Raw genomic sequence first — 24,063 nt, 5'->3', positions numbered from 1 at the left:
TTAAAATTTTGTTTTTAGATATGCACAGTGCTTTGTAAATACTCCTTATTGTCCATGTTTCAGATGTAAGGAAATTTAATAGTAAACTCTACTTGAGTTGGGACTGATGTATAGGAATATATATATATATTTTTTTTTTAAACATAGGTCATATTCTTCATACATCCTTCATGAATAACAATATAACAGTGCACACTTTTGTGTCATAACATTCACTTTAATATTGGTGATAAAAGCCTATAGTGTACAGCTGAACACAAGACTTTTACCATTCACAGTGATCACAGTAACTAGGTGAATGTGAGGCACTGGCAAAATATTTGATCAGAACTGCTGAAAATAGTCAAATTTTATAAGTATTAGAAATAGACTTGACTACAACCCCCTCTAGTGGATATATAAATTCAGTGTTTGGGGCATATGCTAGTTTATAATGGGACAGCTTGTTCCACTAATAAATAAATAAATCCTTGGCATACATTTCTCAGTTTTTATAAAATTCTACTATCATAACATGGTGAAAAATAAAACCTATCCAATTTTAAATTAGTTACCCTGTTCATAATGAATGACAACTGTAATTGGTTACAGAACACTGTGCAAAACTAAACACATTAAAATAGTTGATTATGATTTTTTAAAGGTTGATCTGTTGTTTACTAGATCTATGTAGTACATCTGTTCACATTCATAAATGCAGTATGAATGTTTAATACATTTTGTTTTATGTTTTTTTTAAGGGATATTAAAGCTGGAAATATCCTGCTTACTGAGCCTGGTCAGGTAAAATTAGCGGACTTTGGTTCTGCATCTATAGCTTCACCTGCCAACTCCTTCGTGGGAACCCCATATTGGTAAAACTTTTCGCAGTCATAAAGGATACATGTTTTTTGTTATTATCATTCACTTTAGTAGGGCACCTTAGATATCACTATTATGCTTCTGTTCACATCAGAAGCTCCTGTCACAAACTCTTTGTGTTTTTTTTTTTTTTTTGGTTTTGTTATTTTATAAATTGTATGCTATTTTTCCCATCTAAAACCAAACAGACCCTATTATAAGTTAATGGGTGCCATAATATGATCGTCTTGTCACAGCGTTGTGGCTTCCTTTAAACAGAAGTCACAATGCAGATGTGAACATAATTTAAGGGCATGTGCAAAATATGGTTACCTAGTTTTTCCTCAATGACTAGTTCACTTTTAATTTTTTTCTGAATATACAGAGTTCATATTACAATTTGTGTCATCTTGTATTTTTACCACTATTGTACATTGGTTGTTTAGATAACAAAGCATGACCTAGATAAGGTTAGTTCATTGGGGCAGCAACTTGTGTATAATTGGCATGGGTTTATTTACTAATTTTCTGTTTAATTTTACCTTCTGTATTTTTACTTCATTTATTTTAAGGTCAGAAAAGTCTTTTAAGGTCAGAAAAGAACTTCTATGGACTTTTATAGCTTTTTACTATCTTCATCTTTTTTTTTCTAGAACTAGTACATACGCGTGGTGTATGAGCATTGTTCACACAGTGATAAGGAAGGCAGAAACTGTAAAATACCATTTATACCTTCCTATTATGGGTGTCTGGCTGTTTCTGACATCTAGGCACCTGACCCACAGCTTCACAATGCCCGATGCAGCTGCTGTTCAGGGTGTTGTAAGAACACAACATTTTGGAGTCAAGCTCTTTAATGACCACTGTATGAACATGGACTGGGAACTAAAAGCTATTTTTAAAATGTACAGGGTGGGCCATTTATATGGATACACCTTAATAAAATGGGAATGGTTGGTCATATTAACTTCCTGTTTGTGGCACATTAGTATATATGAGGGGGGAAACTTTTCAAGATGGGTGGTGACCATGGTGGCCATTTTGAATTCGCCCATTTTGAATCCAACGTTTGTTTTTTCAATAGGAAGAGGGTCATGTGACACATCAGACTTATTGGGAATTTCACAAGAAAAACAATGATGTGCTTGGTTTTAACTTAACTTTATTCTTTCACGAGTTATTTACTATTTTCGGACCACTTATAAAATGTGTTCAATGTGCTGCCCATTGTGTTGGATTGTCAATGCAACCCTCTTCTCCCACTCTTCACACACTGATAGCAACACCGCAGGAGAAATGCTAGCACGGGCTTCCAGTATCCGTAGTTTCCGGTGCTGCACATCTTGTATCTTCACAGCATAGACAATTGCCTTCAGATGACCCCAAAGATAAAAGTCTAAGGGGGTCGGATCGGGAGACCTTGGGGGCCATTCAACTGGCCCACGATGACCAATCCACTTTCCAGGAAACTGTTCATCTAGGAATGCTCGGACCTGACACCCATAATGTGGTAGTGCACCATCTTGCTGGAAAAACTCAGGGAACGTGCCAGCTTCAGAGCATAAAGAGGGAAATACATCATCATGTAGAAATTTCACATATCCAGTGGCCTTGAGGTTTCCATTGATGAAGAATGGCCCCACTATCTTTGTACCCCATATACCACACCATACCATAAATGTTTGTGCTCAAACAGTCTTGGAGGGATCTATCCTATGTGGGTTAGTGTCAGACCAATAGTGGTTGTTTTGTTTGTTAACTTCACCATTCACATAAAAGCCTCATCACTGAACAAAATCTTCTGTGTAAACTGAGGGTCCTGTTCCAATTTTTGTTTTGCCCATTCTGCAGCACCTGAAACTACGGATACTGGAAGCCTGTGCTACCATTTCTCCTGCGGTGGTGTTGCTATCAGTGTGTGAAGAGTGGGAGAAGAGGGTTGCATTGACAATCCAACACAATGGGCAGCACATTGAACACATTTTATAAGTGGTCCGAAAATAGTAAATAACTCATGAAAGAATAAAGTTATGTTAAAACCAAGCACATCTTTGTTTTTTTTTGTAAAATTTCTAATAAGTTTGATGTGTCACATGACCCTCTTCCTATTGAAAAAACAAAAGTTGGATTCAAAATGGGCGACCTCCAAATGGCCGCCATGGTCACCACCCATCTTGAAAAGTTTCTCCCCTCACATATACTAATGTGCTACAAAAAGGAAGTTAATATGACCAATCATTCCCATTTTATTAAGGTGTATCCATAGAAATGGCCCACCCTGTATATTGCTTTACAGTCGTAGTTATTTTCGACTTGAAAAATGTATTCCCATGCTTGAAAGTAACTTGTATATGTATAAGCGCCTTAAAGAAAATCTGTCATCCGTTTTACCTGAACTAACTTATCGGTACAGACAGGTACTGCAGGTGACACTGATGATAAGCATACTTACCTAATACTGTGCCGTGCTCCGGTTCTCCCGCTATTGTCTTCGGTATCGTTCGTTCTGGGGCCAACTTGAGCATGGGGGAGCTTCCTGACATTACTGCTGTTGCTTTTCTGCTTAGTCCTGCTCCTAGCAAACAGCAGCGGTGACATTAGACTTCCCCCATGCTTCAAGTCAGACCCGGAACAGAAGATGGAGAAGACTGTGGTGGGAGAACTAGAACTCACAACGGGACCAGGTAAGTATGGTTGTCATTAGTGTCACTTGTACTACTTGTCTGTACCAACAGGTTAGTGCAGGTGATACTGATGACAGATTTCCTTTTAAGGGTATTTTCACACAGGAAAGGTCCGCTGCAGATTATCTCCAGAAAATTTGCAAAAGTACCACAAGTAAAGGCATAGCAGCAAATCTGTACCAAATCATGCACATTAAGGTGTGAATATTTTGTTTATTGTGGACTTTAACTTCCCAATTGAAATCAATTGGAAAAGTTTGCAGTAAATCAGCAATGGAATTGCAACATAAATTAAGCTGTTTTAAAATCCCCCCCAACAGGTCAATTTCATTGTAGATTTTATCTGCAGTGTGTGAAAGATGTCTTAAAATCTTATTCACAGAGCTCATTTTTCACACATGTATCCAATGATTAAATGCTTCAGCAGATCAGACGTGTGAAAACAGCCAAAGTATGGATTTGCATATTTTTTGGTGTGACTTATCCATGTTCTGCACTGTAAGATTTCAGGTAGAATAGCCATGTGGTGTAAAACTGTTCAGTTTAATCCTACAATATATATTGGTGTTCATTGTCATATGTGTGTATGTTTTCAGGATGGCCCCAGAAGTTATTTTAGCAATGGACGAAGGGCAGTATGAAGGCAAGGTTGATATTTGGTCTCTTGGTATCACTTGCATTGAACTAGGTGAGTATAATAAATATTGCCTTAAATGTAACAAAGATACATTAGTTTTATAAAGACCTCTAAATGTTCTATATTGCCTATTTTCTATAATCTTGCATGATGTGTGCTATGTACAGGGCTTGACATCCTTGTACAAACCACATGAAAATACAAAGGCTTAGATTGGCTTTCATTCTGAAGAACAAGTGGCATACCTACTTTACTTGGGCCTCTGTTCAGTTATTGGGCACTATATAACTCTTTACATCCCCTCCAGCATCATTTCAAGGAACGTTTGCATTTGCCATGTGATTAACCATTGGCTATGTGATTGACTCTTAGAATAGGGGTTGTTGACCTGGGAGGCAGCCAGTCTGTATAGTCCTTTTAAATCCAACAGTTTATATAATGCAGTCTATAACAGAAAAGTTGTTATTAACTGTGTGTTTTGTGGGTCCAGGGAAAGATTACTTTCCTAGAATAACCTAAGAGATTAAAATAATGGGATTAGACTATATGATGACACTAAACCGCTCTTCTGTACACTTGCAACACCTACTTTTTTTTCATAGTGAAGATTCTACATCTTGTGTCTCATTTTTCCCCCCTTCCTTTCATATGTACAGCTGAAAGGAAGCCTCCACTATTTAATATGAACGCAATGAGTGCCTTATATCACATAGCCCAGAATGAGTCCCCAACACTACAGTCTAATGAATGGTAAGTGTTTATGGTTAGTATTATAATGTGTTTAGCTACTGAATATAATGGAAGCAGCACCACAGCAATAACTGAAATTGGTGAGCAGCACACCTTTTTTTGTAGTATATGTCAGCACAACAAATTGTTACTGGCTTTATCTATAGTTACAACACTTGTATGTTTAAAATAAAAAGAATTTGCTATTCGATCAACGAGACTAGTATGACAAAAATAAGGGTGTATTGATGGAAGCAGATGACACTGTAATATCCTGTCACTGTTTAATGTTGGTTATGCACATTGCAGGGTAGTCTAAACATAAGACGTTTTAATTTGCTTGGTAGCTTAACCTAAACCTGGCCTAAAATAGATTTTTCATAGAATTACCAGTTAGTTCAAGAGCTATTTAAAAAATAAAAAAATAAAAAATAAACCTGTGCTGGAACATGGAGAGTTCTGTGCTCTGTTGTTCCTCTATAATTCCTTCTGGAAAGATGAATAGTCAAGGGCTACACAACAACTTTGATGAGGACGTGGGTTATGTGACCAAATCTCACCATGTTACACTGATGCATAACAGCTAAAGAAGGTGAAGGGGGCCTCTCTGCAGCCCCATGTTACCATGACCAGATTTCCACCTTGGATTGTGATGGTGATGGTCTTGCTCACTTGTGGCCCTACTAGATCACCATTTACTTTTATTGTCTGTGATGCAACAAGATTCTGCAGACACGCTACAGTGCTCCTTTTCTTTTTGACCAATGTCATACCCAAAGTCGATGTGTAACCCTTGCATAATTTGACATCTAGATGTTGCTGTTCTCCTTAATAGGGTTTGTTGATCTGATTGACTAGGGTAGAAAAAACTGCTAAATTTTGAAGTATTAACAGCATTTACAATGCATTCGGAAAGTTTTAAGACACCATTTTTTTTTTTTTACGTTTTTTTATGTCGTGGGTAGCCTTGTGCTAAAAAAATCTACTTTTCCACCGTCATTCTGAAGTTACTACATTATGCTAAAGTGAAAACAAAATTTTAGAATTTTAAGTAAATTTATTAAAACGGGAAAAATATAATTTTGCATGGACATGGTATTCAGACCCTTTGCTATGATACTTGTAATTTAGCTCTTTGGCCACCCATTTCTCTTGATCATTGTTTCTACACCTTGATTGGAGTCCAGGTTTAATGAATTAGTAAACAATAAATAGTTCTTGCAAACATTATTTGGTGTATAATGCATTTGGAAAGTTTTCAGACCCTTTCACTTTATTCACATTTTGTTGTGTTGCAAATTTGTTCTAAAATCAAATTTTCCCCCATTATTCTGCACATAATACCCCAAACGACAAAGTAAAAACTGAATTTTAGAAATTTTAAAAGGATATACTAAAACTTTGTATGGGCAGAAGTATTCAGATCATACAGTTGAATGGACATGATATGATTAAAAAAAAAAAAAAAAAAAAAAAGACACTACTGCTATATGTCTCACACATAACAATGAATATCAGAGCAAAAACCAAAGCCATGCGGTGGAAAGAACTGCCTTGGTGAGAGAGGTGAACAAGAATACAATGGTCATTCTGGCAGAGCTCCAAGGATTCTATGTGCAGATCAGGGAAAGCTCCAGAATATTTACCATCACTGTAGCAGTCCAACAATTTGGGCCTTATGGCAGTAGTCAAAAATAATTGCTCAAGAAATTTCAGTATTATTAATTAAATATTATCTGATTTTAGTAAGGCTTTTGACACTGTCCAACATAGAAGACTTATCAATACACTGCAGTCTTTGAGCTTGGACTCCCATATTGTTGAGTGGATTAGGCAGTGGCTGAGTGACAGACAACAGAGGGTTGTAGTCAATGGAGTATATTCAGAGCAAGGTCTTGTTACCAGTGGGGACCAGTACTGGGACCAATTTTGTTATATATTCTTATTAGTGATCATTGCAGAAGGTCTCGATGAAGGTATCATTTTTTGTGTCATCCGCAAAAAAACATAACAGGGTTGATGTTCCTGGAGGGATACACCAAAATGAAATGGATTTAGGTAAACTAGAAAAATAGTCAGACTTCTGGCAACTGACTTTTAATGTTGATAAGTGCAAGATAATGCTTCTGGGGCGTAAAAACCCAAGGGCAGAATATAGAATATTTGACACAGTCCTGACCTCAGTATCTGAGGAGAGGGATTTCAGGGTCATTATTTTTAAGGTAGGCTGACAGTGTTATAGAGCAGCAAAAATGCTAAGAGAATGCATGGGTGTATAGGGAAAGGTATTAGCAGTAGAAAGAGGGGAGTGCTCATGGGTGTATAGGGAGAGGTATAAGCAGTAGAAAGAGAGAAGTGCTCATGCTGCTGTATAGAGTATTGGTGAGACCTCACTTGGAGTATTGTGAGCAGTACTGGAGAATGTATCCCCAGAAGGATATATATACTTAGGAGAGAGTTCAAAGAGCTACTAAACTAGTACATGGATTGCAGGATAAAACTTATCAGGAAAGGTTAAAGGACCTTTAATATATAGTTCGGAAGAAAGAAGAGACAGAGGGGATATGATAGAAACTTTTATATACATTAAGGGAATCAACACAGGAGAGAGTGTATATTTAAAAGAAAAAAAACTACCACAAGAGGACATGGTTTTTAATTTGAGGGGCAAAGGTTTATGCAGTAATATAAGGAAGTATTACTTTACTGAGAGAGTAGTGGATGCATAGAATGGCCTTCCTGCTGGACAAGTATCTGCAAATACGGCAAAGGAATTTATTATGTATCTCGAGCACGTGACATGGAGATAAAAGAGAATGTGATTAGCACGGACTTCCGCCTACCCATGTCGATCAAAACTTGTGGCATGATGCTAGAACATGTCAATAGTTTTTTCATGTGACAGTGCCCATTTAAGCATGCATAGCATAGGCATAAGGCTATCCTTCATATATGATAGGGCCAGAGACTATTGATAGTGTTTAGAGTATTAGACAGACTAGATGGGCGAATTTGCTTTTATCTGCTGACGCGTTCTATGTATAGAAGCCTCTTCTCAGTAAAAGAGAAATGAAAGCTAATCTGGAGTTTGTAAAAAAAAATAAAAAAAAACACATCTGAGGTCTCATACTGTGAGACACAATATTATCTAGTCTGGTGAAACAAAGTTTTTGGCCTCAAATTGCAAGGCAAGGTTCATGCTATGCAATCTCCGGCTGGGGAGTCCTGCGCTGACTGAATCCTTCTGTGCTAGAACCGTGCAGACATTGCCGGTCCCCTTAGACCACAATGTATTCTGCACTGTATTTCGCCGATAAAAGGAGCAAGAGTTTCAGCGGTGGAAATACGGACTCTGCTGCACCGAAATTTCCAAGTATAATTTCTAAGTGAAATTACGCTTTGATAATTCGGTAGTCTGTTTTTAGCCTTAGTGTCATGTCTAGAGGAAAGCATCACCTTCTCATCACCTGCCCAATGCCACCTCATAGTTAAGCATGGTGGTGCAGGATCTTGCTGTGGGGATGTTTTTCAGGGGCCCGGACAGGAAGACTGTTTCATTCAGCTTTCCCTCAACTCTGACCAAAGTACAGAGATGTTCAAAATGAAAACCTGATCTGCAGTGCCCTGGATTCAGACTGAGCTGAAGGTTCACCTTCTAAGAAGACAATGAACTACACAGCCAAGACAATACAGGAGTGGCTTAGGGACAACACTTTGGGGGAGATTTATGAAAACCTGTACAGATAAAAAGTTGCCCATATAAACGAATCAAATTGCTTCTTTCAATGTTAACAAGGCCTCTGAAAAATGAAAGAAGTAATCTGATTGGTTGCTAGGGGCAACTGGTCAAGTTGTCCTCTAAACAGGTTTTTGATAAATCTCCCCCTTTTTAGTCCTTTTGTAGCCTTGCTAGAGCCCTCACATGAACCCAATTAAACATCTCTGGAGAGACCTGAAAGAGGCCTCCACTGTCTGGTTGGGTTGGATGGGGACAAACTTGAGGTGATCTGCAGAGAAGATTTGTAGAATATATACAAACCTCTGTGTGAAATTCGCTTTAGCATCATACCCAAAAAGACTGGAGTCTGTAATCTCTGCCAAAGTTGTTTCAACTAGTACTGAGTAAAGGGTGTGAACCCTTACGAAAATGCAATATTTTTAGTTTTTACTTTCCTTTTTTCTTCCCCCCCCCCCCCCCAAATAAATTAGCAAAAATATTACAATTTCTGTTGTCTTAATGGGATATTAACCCTTTAACGACCTATAACGTGTATGCATGTCATTGTGCTGTTAAGGGTGGATGGTTGGCGCGGGCTCCTGACTCGAGCCCATGCCATACCGGGCAGCCCCCAGCTGATTCCTGTAGCTGCCACTAATCGCCTTAATGTGGTGATCGCCGCAGCCAGCTATTAATAGATGTTTATTTTTATTATTTTTTGACAGCAGCAATCTAAATGGTTATCGCCGTGAGGGTACTTGTCCGGACTAATAAACATTATTTATCCCATACGGGAAATGTAAACAAATACCAAACCCTCAAATTTTTATTATTATTTTTTTTTCAAATCACATCCTATGCCAGAAAAAATTGAGTAAAATGTGATCACAAAGTCTGATCAATACCAAAATGATACCTATAGAAACAGATAAGGGCACAAAAAATGAGCCCTGAAACAGCTCGGTATACTGAAAAAATAAATTTGTAGGAACAGAAAATGGCAATAAAAAAAAAAATTCCAAAGGTTTAGAATTTTTAAAATAAATTGTAAAACCAGATACAAAATATACAAATTGGTTATCGTTTTAGTAATGTCGACCTAAAGTATTACATGTTAGTTTGACCACACAGTGAATGGCGTAAAATATTTTTCACCTCACAAATATTTTTTTTTCCGTTTTGGAGCACATGTGTTATGGCCAAATAAATGAAAACATTACGAAGCACAATTAGTCTCGCAAAAAATAAGCCCTTAGATGGGTGTGTAGATGAAAAAATAAGTTATGGCTATTAAAGGGTGAGGAGGAGAAAACTAAAGGGCAACAACAAAAATTGGCCTGGTCCTTGAGGGGTTAAATGAATTGTTGGTGAAAACCAGGCCGCCCACAACAGAACAACAAAATGTTAAAATATAATAAAGTGAAAGGGTCTGAAGACTTTCCATTGCTGTATTTGGTAATGAAAATGGTTTTAATGTTGACAAATACGTTTCTTTCATACACTGCTCAAAAAAATAAAGGGAACACTAAGATAACATATCCTAGATTTGAATGAATGAACTAATTGTATGAAATACTTTCATCTTTACATAGTTGAATTTCCTGACAACAAAATCGCACAAAAATTATCAATGGAAATCAAATTTATCAACCCATGGAGGTCTGAATATGGAGTCACGCTCAAAATGAAAGTGGAAAACCACACTACAGGCTGATCCAACTTTGATGTAATGTCCTTAAAACAAGTTAAAATGAGGCTCAGTAGTGTGTGGCCTCCACGTGCCCGTATGACCACCCTACAAGGCCTGGGCATGTTCCTGATCAGGTGGTGCATGGTCTCCTGAGGGATGTCCTCCCAGACCTGGACTAAAGCATCCGCCAACTTCTGGACAGTCTGTGGTGTAACATGGCGTTGGTGGATGGAGCGAGACATGATGTCCCAGATGTGCTCAATCAGATTCGGGTCTGGGGAATGAGCGGGCCAGTCCATAGCATCAATGTCTTCCTCTTGCAGGAACTGCTGACACACTCCAGCCACATGAGGTCTAGCATTGTCTTGCATTAGGAGGAATCCAGGGCCAACCACACCAGCATATGGTCTCACAAGGGGTCTGAGGATCTCACCTCGGTACCTAATGGCAGTCAGGCTACCTCTGGCAAGCATATGGAGGGCTGTGTGGCCCCCCCAAAGAAATGCCACCCCACACCATTACTTACCCACCACCAAACCGGGCATGCTGGAGGATGTTCCAGGCAGCAGAACGTTCTCCAGGGCGTCTCCAGACTCTGTCACGTCTGTCACATATGTTCAGTGTGAACCTGCTTTAATCTGTGAAGAGCACAGGGCACCAGTGTCAGATTTGCCAATCTTGGTGTTCTCTGGCAAATGCCAAACGTCCTGTACGTTTTTGGGCTGTAAGCACAACCCCCACCTGTGGACGTCGGGCCCTCATACCACCCTCACGGAGTCTGTTTCTGACCGATTGAGTGGACACATGCACATTTGTGGCCTGCTTAAGATCATTTTACAGCGCTCTGGCAGTGCTCCTCCTTGCACAAAGGCGGAGGTAGCGGTCCTGCTACTGGGTTGTTGCCCTCCTACGGCCTCCTCCACGTCTCTTGATCTACTGGCCTGTCTCCTGGTAGCGCCTCCATGCTCTGGACACTACGCTGACAGACACAGCAAACCTTCTTGCCACAGCTAACATTGATGTGCCATCCTGGATGAGCTGCACTACCTGAGCCACTTGTGTGAGTTGTAGACTCCGTCTCATGCTACCACTAGAGTGAAAGCACCGGCAGCATTCAAAAGTGACCAAAACATCAGCCAGGAACCATAGGAATGGAGAAGTGGTCTGTGGTCACCACCTGCAGAACTACTATTTTATTGGGGGTGTCTTGCTAATTGCCTATAATTTCCACCTGCTGTCTGTTCCATGTCCACAGCAGCATGTGAAATTGATTGTCAATCAGTGCTGCTTCCTAAGTGGACAGTGTGAATTCACAGAAGTGTGATTGACTTGGAGTTACATTGTGTTGTTTAATCCCTAAAGGACCCTTGACGCCTGGTACTTAAGAACTAGAGAATTCCGGCCCCCGCCGCACGCCGGGCGGGGATCGGACCGGGATGCCTGCTGAAATCATTCAGCAGGCATCCCGTGCAAACGCCCAGGGGGGGTCATCAGACCCCCCCCCCCCCCATGTCGGCGATCTCTGCAAATCGCAAGTGAATTCACACTTGTAATTTTGCGCAATTACGGGTCATTACGGGTCTATGGTGACCCGGAATATAAGGGGGATCGCGGTTGTCTAAGACACCCATGATCCCCCTGAAGGGATAGGAGTGAGGTGGAAGGGGTGCCACCCCTCCTATCCCTGCTATTGGTGGTCTAGACGCGACCACCAATAGCAGATCGGGGGCAGGGGGGGTTAACTTTCGTTTTCCCCGTCCTGCCGACCCACAAAAGGCAGGGCAGGACGGGGAAACGATGGGGACCGGCGCCGAAGATCCACTTACCCATCCGGGCGGGCGTCGGAGGCAGCGGGCGACGGAGATCGGCGGGCGGCGATGTTGTGCGGCTGGATCGTACGGAAGCCGGTGAGTTGCCTAGCAACATCTGGAGGGTACAGTTTGAGACCACCATACAGTGGTCTCTAACTGTAGCCCTCGAGCTGTTGCAAAACTACAACTCCCAGCATGCCCAAACAGCTGTTTGGGCATGCTGGAATGTGCCGTTTTGCAACAGCTCGAGGGCTACAGTTAGAGACCACTATACAGTGGTTTCTAACTGTAGCCCTCCAGATCTTGCAAAACTACAACTCCTAGCATACCCAAACAGCTATTTGCTGTCTGGGCATGCTGGGATTTGTAGTTTTGCAAGATCTGGAGGACCACAGTTTGGAGATCACTTTGCAGTGTTCTCTAAAACTGTAGCCCTCCAGATGTTGCAAAACTGCAAATCCCAGCATGCCCAAACAGCAAACAGCTGTCTCGGCATGCTGGGAGTTGTAGTTGTGTACCTCCAGCTATTGCATAACTGCATCTCCCAGCATGCCCTTCGGTGATCAGTACATGCTGGGAGTTGTAGTTTTGCAACAGCTGGAGGCACACTGATTGGAAAACCTTCAGTTAGGTTCTGTTACCCAACTCAGTATTTTCCAACCAGTGTGCCTCCAGCTGCTGCAAAAGTACAACTCCCAGCATGCACTGTCTGTCAGTACATGCTGGGAGTTGTAGTTTTGAAACAGCTGGAGGTTCCCCCCCCCCCCCCCATGAGCAGGTTTAGAGTAAGTTTCCTTCTTCAAGTTTGGGCTGCGGCAAATTTTTCGCCGCAGCACAAACTCCTAGCGGGAAACTCACCGTAACACGCCAGTGTGAATGTACCCTAAAGACACTACACTACACACACAATATAAAGGGTAAAACGCTACATATACACCCCCTTACACTGTACCCCCCCCCCCCCAATAAAAATTAAAAACTTATTGTATGGCAGTGTTTCCACTGGCGTAGAATACCACTATGTCCACCCCTATGCAATCCCTAATTTAGACCTCCAATGCGCATGGCGCTCTCTCACTTAGGAGCCCTGTCGTATTTCAAGGAAACAGTTTAGGGCCACATATGGGGTATCTCCGTACTCAGGAGAAATTGCACTACAAATTTTGGGGGGCTTTTTCTCCTTTTAACCCTTATGAAAAGGAAAAGTTGGGGGCTACACCAGCTTGTTAGTGTACAATTTAAATTTTTTTTACACTAACATGCTGGTGTTGCCCCCATACTTTTTATTTTCACAAGTGTTAAAAGGAAAAAAAAGACCCCCAAAATTTGTAACGCAATTTCTCCTGAGTATGGAAATACCCCATTTGTGGGCGTAAAATGCTCTGCGGACGCACAACAAGGCTCAGGAGTGAGAGCACACTATGTACATTTGAGGCCTAAATTGGTGATTTGCACAGGGGTGGCTGATTTTACAGCGGTTCTGACATTAACGCAAAAAAATAAATACCCACATGTGACCCCATTTTGGAAACTACACCCCTCATATAATGTAATAAAGGGTACAGTGAGAAAATTGAATTTTTCATTTGCACAGCCCACTGTTCCAAAGATCTGTGAAACGCCAGTGGGGTGTAAATACTCACGGCACCCCTTATTAAATTGTGAGGGGTGTAGTTTCCAAAATGGGGTCACATGTGGGGGGTCCACTGTTCTGGCACCACGGGGGGCTTTGTAAATGCACATGGCCCCTGACTTCCATTCCAAACAATTTTTTTCCCAAAAGCTCAATGGCGCTCCTTGTATTCTGAGCATTGTAGTGCGCCAGCAGAGCACTTGACGTCCACACATGGGGTATTTCCATACTCAGAAGAGATGGGGTTACAAATTCTGGGGGGCATTTTATCCTATTATCCCTTTTTTTTTTAAATTATTTGAGGGAAAACTAGCATTTTAGTTAATAAAATAAAATAAATCATTTACACATCCAACTTTAACGAAAAGTCGTCAAACACTTGTGGGGTGTTAAGGCTCTCTGGACCCCTTGTTACGTGCCTTGAGGGGTGTAGTTTTCAAAATAGTATGCCATTTTTTATTTGTTTATTTATTTTTTTATTTGCTGTTCTGGCACCATAGGGGCTTCCTAAATGTGACATGCCCCCCATAAACCATTTCAGAAAAACTCGCTCTCCAAAATCCCACTGTCGCTCCTTCCCTTCTGAGCCCTCTACTGCGCCCGCCGAACACTTGACATACACATATGAGGTATTTTCTTACTCGAGAGAAATTGGGTTACACATTTTAGGAAGATTTTTCTCCTTTTACCCCTTGTAAAAATTCAAAAACTTGGTCTACAAGAACATGCGAGTATAAAAAATGAAGATTTTGAATTTTCTCCTTCAATTTGCTGCTATTCCTGTGAAACACCTAAAGGGTTAACAAACCTTTTGAATGTCATTTTGAATACTTTGAGGGGTGCAGTTTTTATAATGGGGTAATTTGTGGGGAATTTCTAATAAGAAGGCTCTTCAAATCCACTTCAAATCTGAACTGGTCCCTGAAAAATTTAGATTTTGAATTTTTTTTGAAACCTTGGAAAATTGCTGATATACTTTGAAGCCCTCTGATGTCTTCCAAAAGTAAAAACATGTCAACTTTATTATGCAAACATAAAGTAGACATATTGTATATGTGAATCAATATATAATTTGTTTGGAATATTAATTTTCCTTATAAGCAGAGAGCTTCAAATTAAAAAAAAATGCAACATTTTCCATTTTTTCATCAAATTTTGGAATTTTTCACCAAGAAATTATGCAAGTATCGACAACATTTTTACCACTAGCATAAAGTAGAATATGTCACGAAAAAACTATCTCTGAATCAGAATGAAAGGTAAAAGCATCCCAGAGTTATTAATGCTTAAAGTGAAAGTGGTCAGATGTGCAATGGCCGGGTCCTACAGTGAAAATTGGCTGGGTCCTTAAGGGGTTAAGTGTTCCCTTTATTTATTTATTTTGAGCAGTGTATATATTTTTGTGTCCAGAAAATTTAGCAAAAACTACAGTAAAACCAAAATTGTATTGGAAAACTTTTGCAACCGTTCTGACTAAATCCAGAGAAACCCATATTTACAAATTCATACCAAGGCATGTAGACTTTACACTGCAGAATTTTCAAAAAATTTGCAGACCTGCTTTAGATTCATAAGTAATCTGCATTAAAATTTTCAGAAATAAAGCTGCTTCCAGATTGCTTGGAAATGTGCAGTCTCCCTAGATTGCAATGCATTTCTTAACAGATTCCGCAGAAATAATTAACATGTTCTTTCGGAGGACACTAGAATCGGAATTTTTGCAGTGGAATCATCTACCGCGGAAATTCTGTTCCTAGTTCTTTTCAGTGTTCACAGTGCAGCAGAATCCTTTTGAAAACAATGGGACTCTGCTGCAAAGGAATTTCCAGGGAAAATATTTCTGCTGGATTCTGCTTGAAAATTCTATTTTGATAACATGGCCTCAGACAGCTTCATAAATCTCCCCTATTGTGCATGAGATTTGTTCAGATCTCATCTGCATGTTTGGTTCTTTAATCTACTGCTGAAAAATTTGCACCTTGTGCATTTACCCTAAAGCTGATTTGTTACCTATTAGTGTAATGATGTATAGAAACTGGTAAAATTTCGATCATGAAATATAAATAAAATGTTCTAGAATGAGTGAATAGATACCCATTTAGATACATTAATATTGATCTACCAGAAGTATGGCTGCCATGATTCTGTTAGCTTTATCATGTGGTCTGCTGTTTTTTTAACCTCCAGTTACCCCCAAGTAGGAATAGTTTGATATCTACATTGGGATTAAAAGGTGTCCTTTGGATGAGATGTGCATTTATCTTTGTGCTTTTCTTTCAGGTCAGACTCATTCAGGGGATTTGTGGACTACTGCTTGCAGAAAATACCTCAGGAACGGCCCACATCAGCAGAGCTACTGCGGGTATTAAAGTTTCTCTGCTTTGTTAAATGCATGTTTAAAAAAAAAAAATAATAATAATAATTTAACATAAGTAAGGGAGCATGTCAGCGGCATCTGGAGTGTGAGGTGAAAACTCACTTGGTGATGCAAAGATTGCTATATTTGTGAACTATGTTGTAATTAATGAAAGCCAATGTGCAATGCATAAAGTTATTGTTGTGAGTAACAAGTATATAATACAAAAGTTATCTTTTTATATTGGGTCCTATGATACCATTGTTGTGTAAAGGAACTTATTAGCCCTGATTTACTATTGTAAACCCGACATGTTTTGTTGGGTTGTGTGCCAGATTCTGGCGCAATTCGCCAGAAATTCTGTCTGCGCCAGATTGTGTGCCAAAATGTGAAAAAAACCTGACTAACTCTCCGTTTTACAGTGAAAACATGAAAAAGGGGCGTGACTGCTGGGGAAAGTGGGCGTGGTAGCCAGAAAAGGGGTGTGAACCCGACATTTTCACAAAAACCCAACCCAAAATGTGGCGGATTTGAGGAAAACCCCACAAAGCAGAGCATGTGTAAAAAAGCAAATGTAGGGAAAAGTGGAAAATGTAGGGAAACCTTAGTAAATACTGTAGAAAAAAATAGTAGGGAATTAAAACCCACAAAGAAACCTACACAACACTCTTAGTAAATCCAAGCCATTATCTTGAAGTATTCCACACTCACCCTGAGGCTATGTTCACATTTCTGTGTGGAATATAGCTGTAATTATTTGCCCATTGATCTCAATGAGATTCTGCAGTCTCTTTCAGACTGCGGAATTTCTATTTCTACTTTCCACAAAAGTATAAGATTAGTCTCATATTTTGTGGAATTCCGCAAGGGAATCCCATTCAAGTCGATGAGGCTTGAATTTTAGCGGAATTCTGTGTTCTGAGAACTGAGAAATTCTGCCTTAATTCCACAATTCCGTTCAGCAAGAATTTTAGCGTAATTGCAGAAATTGCGCCATATGAAGATAGCCTTAAACAGAGGATGTTTTATTTTTTATTTATTTTTTATTTTTTTTTTAACTCTGGTAAAATTCTAGATTATCTTGCTCCTCAGTGCCAAGAACAGGTGCCAGGCTATTAGGATGTCTGGCTTAAATGGGCACTCTCATTATAACTAATTTTTGCTATTGCACTCCTTTTATGGTAAATATAAAATCTTCCTAATGTACTTTGTTTAAAAAAAAACAAAAAAAAAAAAAACGTTTTCTATATGCTGCCACTAGGTGTTTCCCTACTCGGCCAGAGCGCATTCCCCCCCCCCCCTCCCCCCCCCCCATCTCTTGCACTGACTTTGGACTCCAAAATCAGGAATTTCTGAGGGAGGTGGGGGGTGCAGCCTTAGCCAATCAGAGCTCATCTCACACTGTACTGCTCTGGGCTGTGTGTAGCCGAGTGAGGGATAAAGTTCTCCCCTGTTTGGCTTCATGTGATGTCACGCCTGCTAGGGAACACCCCTTCCCAGTCTATCAATCTGAGACTGAGCAAAACACACACAAAATCCCCAGCAATATCAAGGTAGCAAAGTGAAAAATAAAGGCACGGGGTGGTTTAACATGATGGGGGCAGTGAACTAGGAGGATTATAAAATTTTACAAGATTTAGAGAGATCTTTAAACAGAAAAAAAATATCTTAATCCAAACAGATTTCATGTGTAAAGTAAGGATAAATGGGCTTCTAAAGTATGAAAATAAACTGATAGATGAATAGATCTGGATGTAATTGCACAAAGCTATGCTGTGTGAATAGCATCTAATATAAATAGTTTTCTGGATGATCTAATATCACCTATAGGTGTGTTCTATAGTAAAACATTCCAGCTAGCCCATAGCATGTTTGTTATTCCATATACTGTACAAGCCTCAAAGATAATCTCTTAACAGGCTCATAGGTTTATGATGATTCACTCTGGTAGTTCACTCATCTGTCTGCCAACCCTTTTGCTCTCTAGTAAACATACACATGGGTTAAATGCCATTTCACCTTAAAGCTTGTGGTCATTTTTCTATAAGGTTTTTTGAGCCAGAAGTGGATCCAGCAGGAAGTATTAGCCCTTCCTTTATACTCCTGTTTGGCTTTGGCTAAAAAAAATATATATATAAATAAATAAAAGTCAAGATATAAGTGGAATGGGGAGTATAAAATAAGGGCATATACTCACCATTCCTTTTGAATCTACTTCTGGCTTTCTCTTAACAGAAGGAAAAACTGCCAAAAAATACTGTGTATGAAACTACTCTAGGGGCATGTTCACATGAGCAAAACCCACATGGTTTTTGACACGGAAACTGTAGTGGTTTCTGCATTAAAAAAAAAATCCACACTACCATTGACTTCCCCTGTGCAGAAAATAAGTGACTTTTACCTTTTCTTTATCCCACACAATTACACACTAAGGGTATGTTTACATGGTGGAATTTCCGCAAATCTTGCTAAATGGAATTACTGAATTTCAGCTGAATTTCTGTGTTTTCAAAACACAGAATTCTGCCAAAATTTAGGCACCTGTTGACTTCAATGGTAATCCAATTGATAGAAATGGGCAGTAAATTTTGCCGGAGTTCTTCCACGGAATTGCATGCCGGAGAGAACCGTGGAACAGGGCTTCACCCAGGTGCAGATTAAAGTACGGTACCTAAACATGTTAGCTCAACCACAAGGTAAATGGTGTAGAAAAGAAAACCACCAAATTAGCAAAATTATCTTTTACTATTTCAATTTCACTTCACTAATTATATATATATATATTTTTTGGTTCGGAGAATGTTATGGAAAAATTAAAAGGTATCATTATAGTAGGTAGTTATGGCTATTATAGGTCGAGGAGAAAAAAAATGAGTGTAAAAGCGAAAATTGGCCAGGACAAGTGGATAGTCATGAGGGACAAGTAGATTTTGCTCCATTTTAGTCCCGTGGACAAGTATTTTTATTTTTTTTCCTTTTTAAACTGTAATTTTTAATGTGGATTTTCACAAAAGAAAACAGGAGCACACTAAAACGAAATCAAAGCATAACACAGGACGCAGCCCAGTACATGCATGTCAGGAGCTAATGACAAGCCAAGATAGAGACCAGGGCATGCACAAACATCTGTAGGTCATAACTACTAGCCCCGACCTCAGAGAAACCATCAGACTGGAGCAAATCCATAGAAAAAAGGTAGTTATATACCAAAACACGTAGAGGAGAGAACTGGTAAGCTCTCCAACAAAGAAGGACAGAGGGAAGAGACCAGAGCAGGGACACACAAGAAACGGAGACAACAAAGCACAACACAATGTGTGTGTGTGTGTGTGTGGGGGGGGGGGGAAATAAGGGGGGAAAAAAGAGGAGAGGCATGAGGATGGGGGGGGGGGGGATCAAGGAGGTTGCCTGTCAGAGAAACGGTCCCACGGTTCCCAAACTTAGAGGAAGGCAGGGATAGTATTATTCAAAGAGGCCGTGAGGTATTCTAAGGAGCACATTTCCCGTATATGGGAGAGTAGGTCAGATTCAGAGGGAGGAAGAGTCCTCTTCCAGCATTTAGCAACAAGCGTCGGCCAATAGTATGTGCATAGCCAGTGTAAACAAAGTGACACTATCTCCCAATACCCCGTGATAAGATGGCAGGACCAAAAGACATGAAACGGCGTACCCAAACCTACCCCACAACGCCAGCATTAGGGGGGGATATCGGGATTCAGCTTATTCAATAACTCTGGAGTATGGTACCAACCTATAATCAGTTTGTATTGAGTTTCCTTATAGGTGGTACATATGGATGCCTTAGACGCCCGTTCCCATATTAATTTCCACTGAGGAGGAGTGATAGTGGTATTTAGCGCTTCCTCCCAATGAGTATCAGTGAGATACCTGGACTCCCTCCGGAGGTTGGAGAAGCTAAGAGTAAATATCGGAGAGAAGACCCCTCGTCTGAGGTCCACCACGACACAGCCTTTCAAAGCCCTTAGGCAAGGACTGGGAACCCAGTGGGGAGGACATAGTGTTGCAACTGTAAATAATGAAAACGCTCAGACGAGGGGAGATCCCAACGAGATTGCAACTGATCAAAAGGCAGGAGAGTTCTTGTCAAAGGATCAACTACGTCCACCCAGCAAAAGGACAAGTAGTTTTTTTTTATTAAATTTATATTTATATATTTACCTGTAGCCTTGCTTTAAAGGGAAATTCGGATGTCAATGGAAGTGTGTTAGGCCATGTTCACAAGGCTGAAATTTTATTTATTTTCATGGGATTTTGATGCTACGTGCACACAGTTGAATTTCTAGAAATCCTGATTTTGACATTTGGCGGTTTCTTTTTTTTTTTTTTGTGTGTGAGTGTGTGTTTTTTTTTTTTATCCCTGATTCGGTCATTGCAGACCGATTTTGTTGAAATTGCTATAGTTATAGAAAATATATGGCTTTTCCTACCAGGCTATGTTCACATGGCACGCAAAATTTATTTCAGAAAAAATGAGGTATGTATAAATATCTCAAAGAATTAAATGCTAGTGCACTGCTTGGACCCCCGATAGTAAAGCTGCTATATGATCTCCCAAATTACATAAACTTACTAAAAAATGGAGTCATTTACAAAAGATGTAAATTCATGTAACAAATTTTATTTAGAAACATAAGTTAAAAATAGGAAGGATTCCACGAAAAGGCGGAAGAAAACGCTGGTGTTGCTTAGGTAGCCATTATATGTCTATACAGAGAAATTGTTATTAACACAGTACGTTGCTGAATGCGCATAAGGTGCAATCACAGTGGGAAAAGCCGCATCATACATCAATTCATTCAGGTGAACCATGAGAGACTATACATTACCACAGAAAATAACAAGACTGACACCAAAGCGACACCACCCCAACGCTGGCGTTTCGGCAAATGCCTTTGTCGAGGGCTACCTAAGCGACACCAGTGTTTTCTTCCCCCTTTGGGTGGATCCTTCCTATTTTTAACTTATGTTTCTAAATAAAATTTGTTACATGAATTTATATCTTTTGTTAATGACATTATTTTAGTAAGTTTATGTTCACATGGCAGAATTTCTGTACGGAATTCCACCAGAAAATTCTGCTTGAAAATTCTGCAAAATTGACTGCATATTGGATTCCACTGCCTCATTCACACAGCAGAATGTCTGCTGCTGAAATTCTGCTTTCCGGATTCTTCAAAAACATTGAACATGTCTTTACATTTTGAATTTTGTCCGAAATTCTGATTGAGTGGAATAGCAGAATTTCTGCCATGTGAACATAGCTTAAAGAATAATAAAACTAGTCAATAGGAGGAAAAAAGCATTTGGTTGTTTTTTGTGTATGTAGATTAAGGCCCCAGTTACCCAATGCAATTTAACCCCTTAATGACCACGGACGTATATGTACATCCTGGTGTGGCGGTACTTGGCGCACCAGGACGTACATTTACGTCCTGTGTATGACTGCGAGCATCAGAGCGGTGCTCGCATCATACATGGCAGGATCCACCATTAACCTCTCAAATGCTGTGATCAGTACAGATCATGGCATCTGCAGCAATGCGCGTGTTAAAATAAATGATCGGATCGCCCGCAGCGCTGCTGCGGGGATCCGGTCATCTGTAATGGCGGCCGGAGGTCCCCTTACCTGCCTCCGTCCGTCTCCCGGCGTCTCCTGCTCTGGTCTGAGATCGAGAAGACCAGAGCAGAAGATAGCCGATAATACTGATCAGTGCTATGCCCTATGCATAGCACTGAACAGTATTAGCAATCAAATTATTGCTATAAATAGTCCCCTATGGGGACATAAAAAGTGTAAATAAAAAATAAAAAAAATAAAAAGATAAAAAGTTACAATGTAAAAATAAAAAGTGAAAAATAAAAATTGTCACTTTTTCCCATTTTACCCCCAAAAAGCGTAATTTTTTTTCTTTTTATAAACATTTGGTATCACCGCGTGCATAAATGTCCGAACTATCAAAATATAATGTTAATGATACCGTACGGTGAACGGCGTAAACATAAAAAATTAAAGTCCAAAAACTGCTGCTTTTTGTCACATTTTATTCCCCAAAAAATTAATAATAAATTATCTAAAAGTTTTATATATGCATATGTGGTATCGATAAAAAGTACAGATGACGGCGCAAAAAATTAGCCCTCATGCCGCACAATATACGGAAAAATGAAAGTTATAGGTGGTCAAAATAGGGCGATTTTAGATTACGGACTTTGTACAAAAAGTTTTAGATTTTTTTTTTTAAAGCTGTACAAAAATATAAAAGTATCTAGCCATGGGTATCATTTTAATCTTATTGACCCACAGAATAAAGAACACATAATTTTTACCGTAAAGTGTACAGTGTGAAAACGAAACTCTCCAAAATGTGCAAAATTGTGGTTTACATTTAAATTTCCTCCCTAAAAAATAATTATTTGGGTTTGTCGTACATTTTTTGGTAAAATGAGAGGTTTCATTACAAAATACAATTGGTTGTGCAAAAAAAACAAGCCCTTATATCATGGATCTGTAGATGAAAATATAAGAGTTATGGATTTTAGAAGGCGAGGAGGAAAAAACAAAATTGGCCTGGTCCTTAAAGGGGTATTCCAGGAGTTTTTTTTATTTGACTATGCTACAGGGGCTGTAAAGTTAGTGTAGTTCATAATATAGTGTCTGTACCTGTGTGTGACGGTCATCTCACAATTCTTCTGTGATTTTCACCCCAATATTTATTTTTACCAGCATACAAAATGACTGTGGTCTCAGATTTTTCCCAGGTTACAATGCCAACGGCTGTCCGGGCATGCTGAGAGTTGTAGTTTTGCAACATCTGGAGGTCCGCAGGTTGAAGATCACTGCTCTAGGGTATACAGATAACGTATACTTACTATGTGCTGGTTCCTTTTGATCTGAGGATTTCTGCCATCTTCTCAGTGTTTCGGTTATATGTATTGCTGTAAGAGATGAGAGAACTTACAGTAAATTCGATTCGTCACGAACTTCTCTGCTCGGCAGTTGATGACTTATCCTGCATAAATTAGTTCAGCCTTCAGGTGCTCTGGTGGGCTGGAAAAGGTGGATACAGTCCTAGGAAAGATTCTCCTAGGAATGTATCCACCTTTTCCAGCCCACTGGAGCACCTGAAAGCTGAACTCATTTATGCAGGATAAAGTCATCAACTGCCTAGCGGAGAAGTTCGTGACGAATCGAATTTACCGTAAGTTCGCTCATCTCTAATTGCTGTGTGTGTGTTTAGATATGTTAAGCACACAATATTCTTATTAAATCTATTCAATTTTTGGTCAATTAAGATGAAAAAGAATGGTAATTTATATATATATATATATATATATATATATATATATATATATATATATATATATATATTATATTATACTAATCTGTAATTCTCTTGAATTCTAGCACGATTTTGTGCGCAGAGAACGACCAGCACGAGTTCTTATAGACCTGATCCAGAGGACTAAGGATGCTGTCAGGGAGCTGGACAATTTACAGTATAGAAAAATGAAAAAAATACTATTTCAGGAATCGCGAAATGGTCCACTGAATGAGTCTCAGGAAGATGATGAGGTAAGGCACATCCTGAACGTTAAAATTAAAGACAAAGAAAATATTTTATTTATCATGAAAAATCTTTAGTACTGAAATATTAATTTATTATTTCAGGAGAATCCCCAATAGCCCAGTAGAAACACCTTGCTTGTATTTATCAATACAATTAAATAAAAAGGGTTAACACTGGTTTGGACCTGGTACTTATAAAACTATGTAGTGTAGCATAAATGACCTATTTTAATTCTGAAATAAATAAATGGATTCTAAGGTAATAAAATAACATGGCCACAAATGTACATGCAGCCTGAACATTGTTTAGTGTTCTGTACAGTATATTTGCACCATTCTTATTGATTGCTCACATTACTTATGGGCCTGGCTCTCTG

The 24,063-nt window shown here is 39.4% G+C and overlaps 1 protein-coding gene across 6 annotated transcripts in view; it reads left to right on the top strand.

The window, feature by feature from the left end:
- The window catches only part of TAOK3 (TAO kinase 3), a 243,625-nt gene that overhangs the window by 109,059 nt on the left and 110,503 nt on the right, over positions 1-24,063 (top strand). For all 6 annotated transcript variants that reach the window (XM_056537203.1, XM_056537201.1, XM_056537204.1 and 3 more), the window contains 5 exons: positions 741-854; positions 4,121-4,212; positions 4,818-4,911; positions 16,023-16,104; positions 23,525-23,692. In XM_056537203.1, coding sequence (XP_056393178.1) covers positions 741-854; positions 4,121-4,212; positions 4,818-4,911; positions 16,023-16,104; positions 23,525-23,692 — 550 coding nt within the window. The remainder of the gene's footprint in view (positions 1-740; positions 855-4,120; positions 4,213-4,817; positions 4,912-16,022; positions 16,105-23,524; positions 23,693-24,063) is intronic.

This window comes from Hyla sarda, chromosome 1, assembly GCF_029499605.1.
Source record: "Hyla sarda isolate aHylSar1 chromosome 1, aHylSar1.hap1, whole genome shotgun sequence".
NCBI lineage: Eukaryota > Metazoa > Chordata > Amphibia > Anura > Hylidae > Hyla > Hyla sarda.
This window is presented reverse-complemented; position numbering and strand designations above follow the sequence as displayed.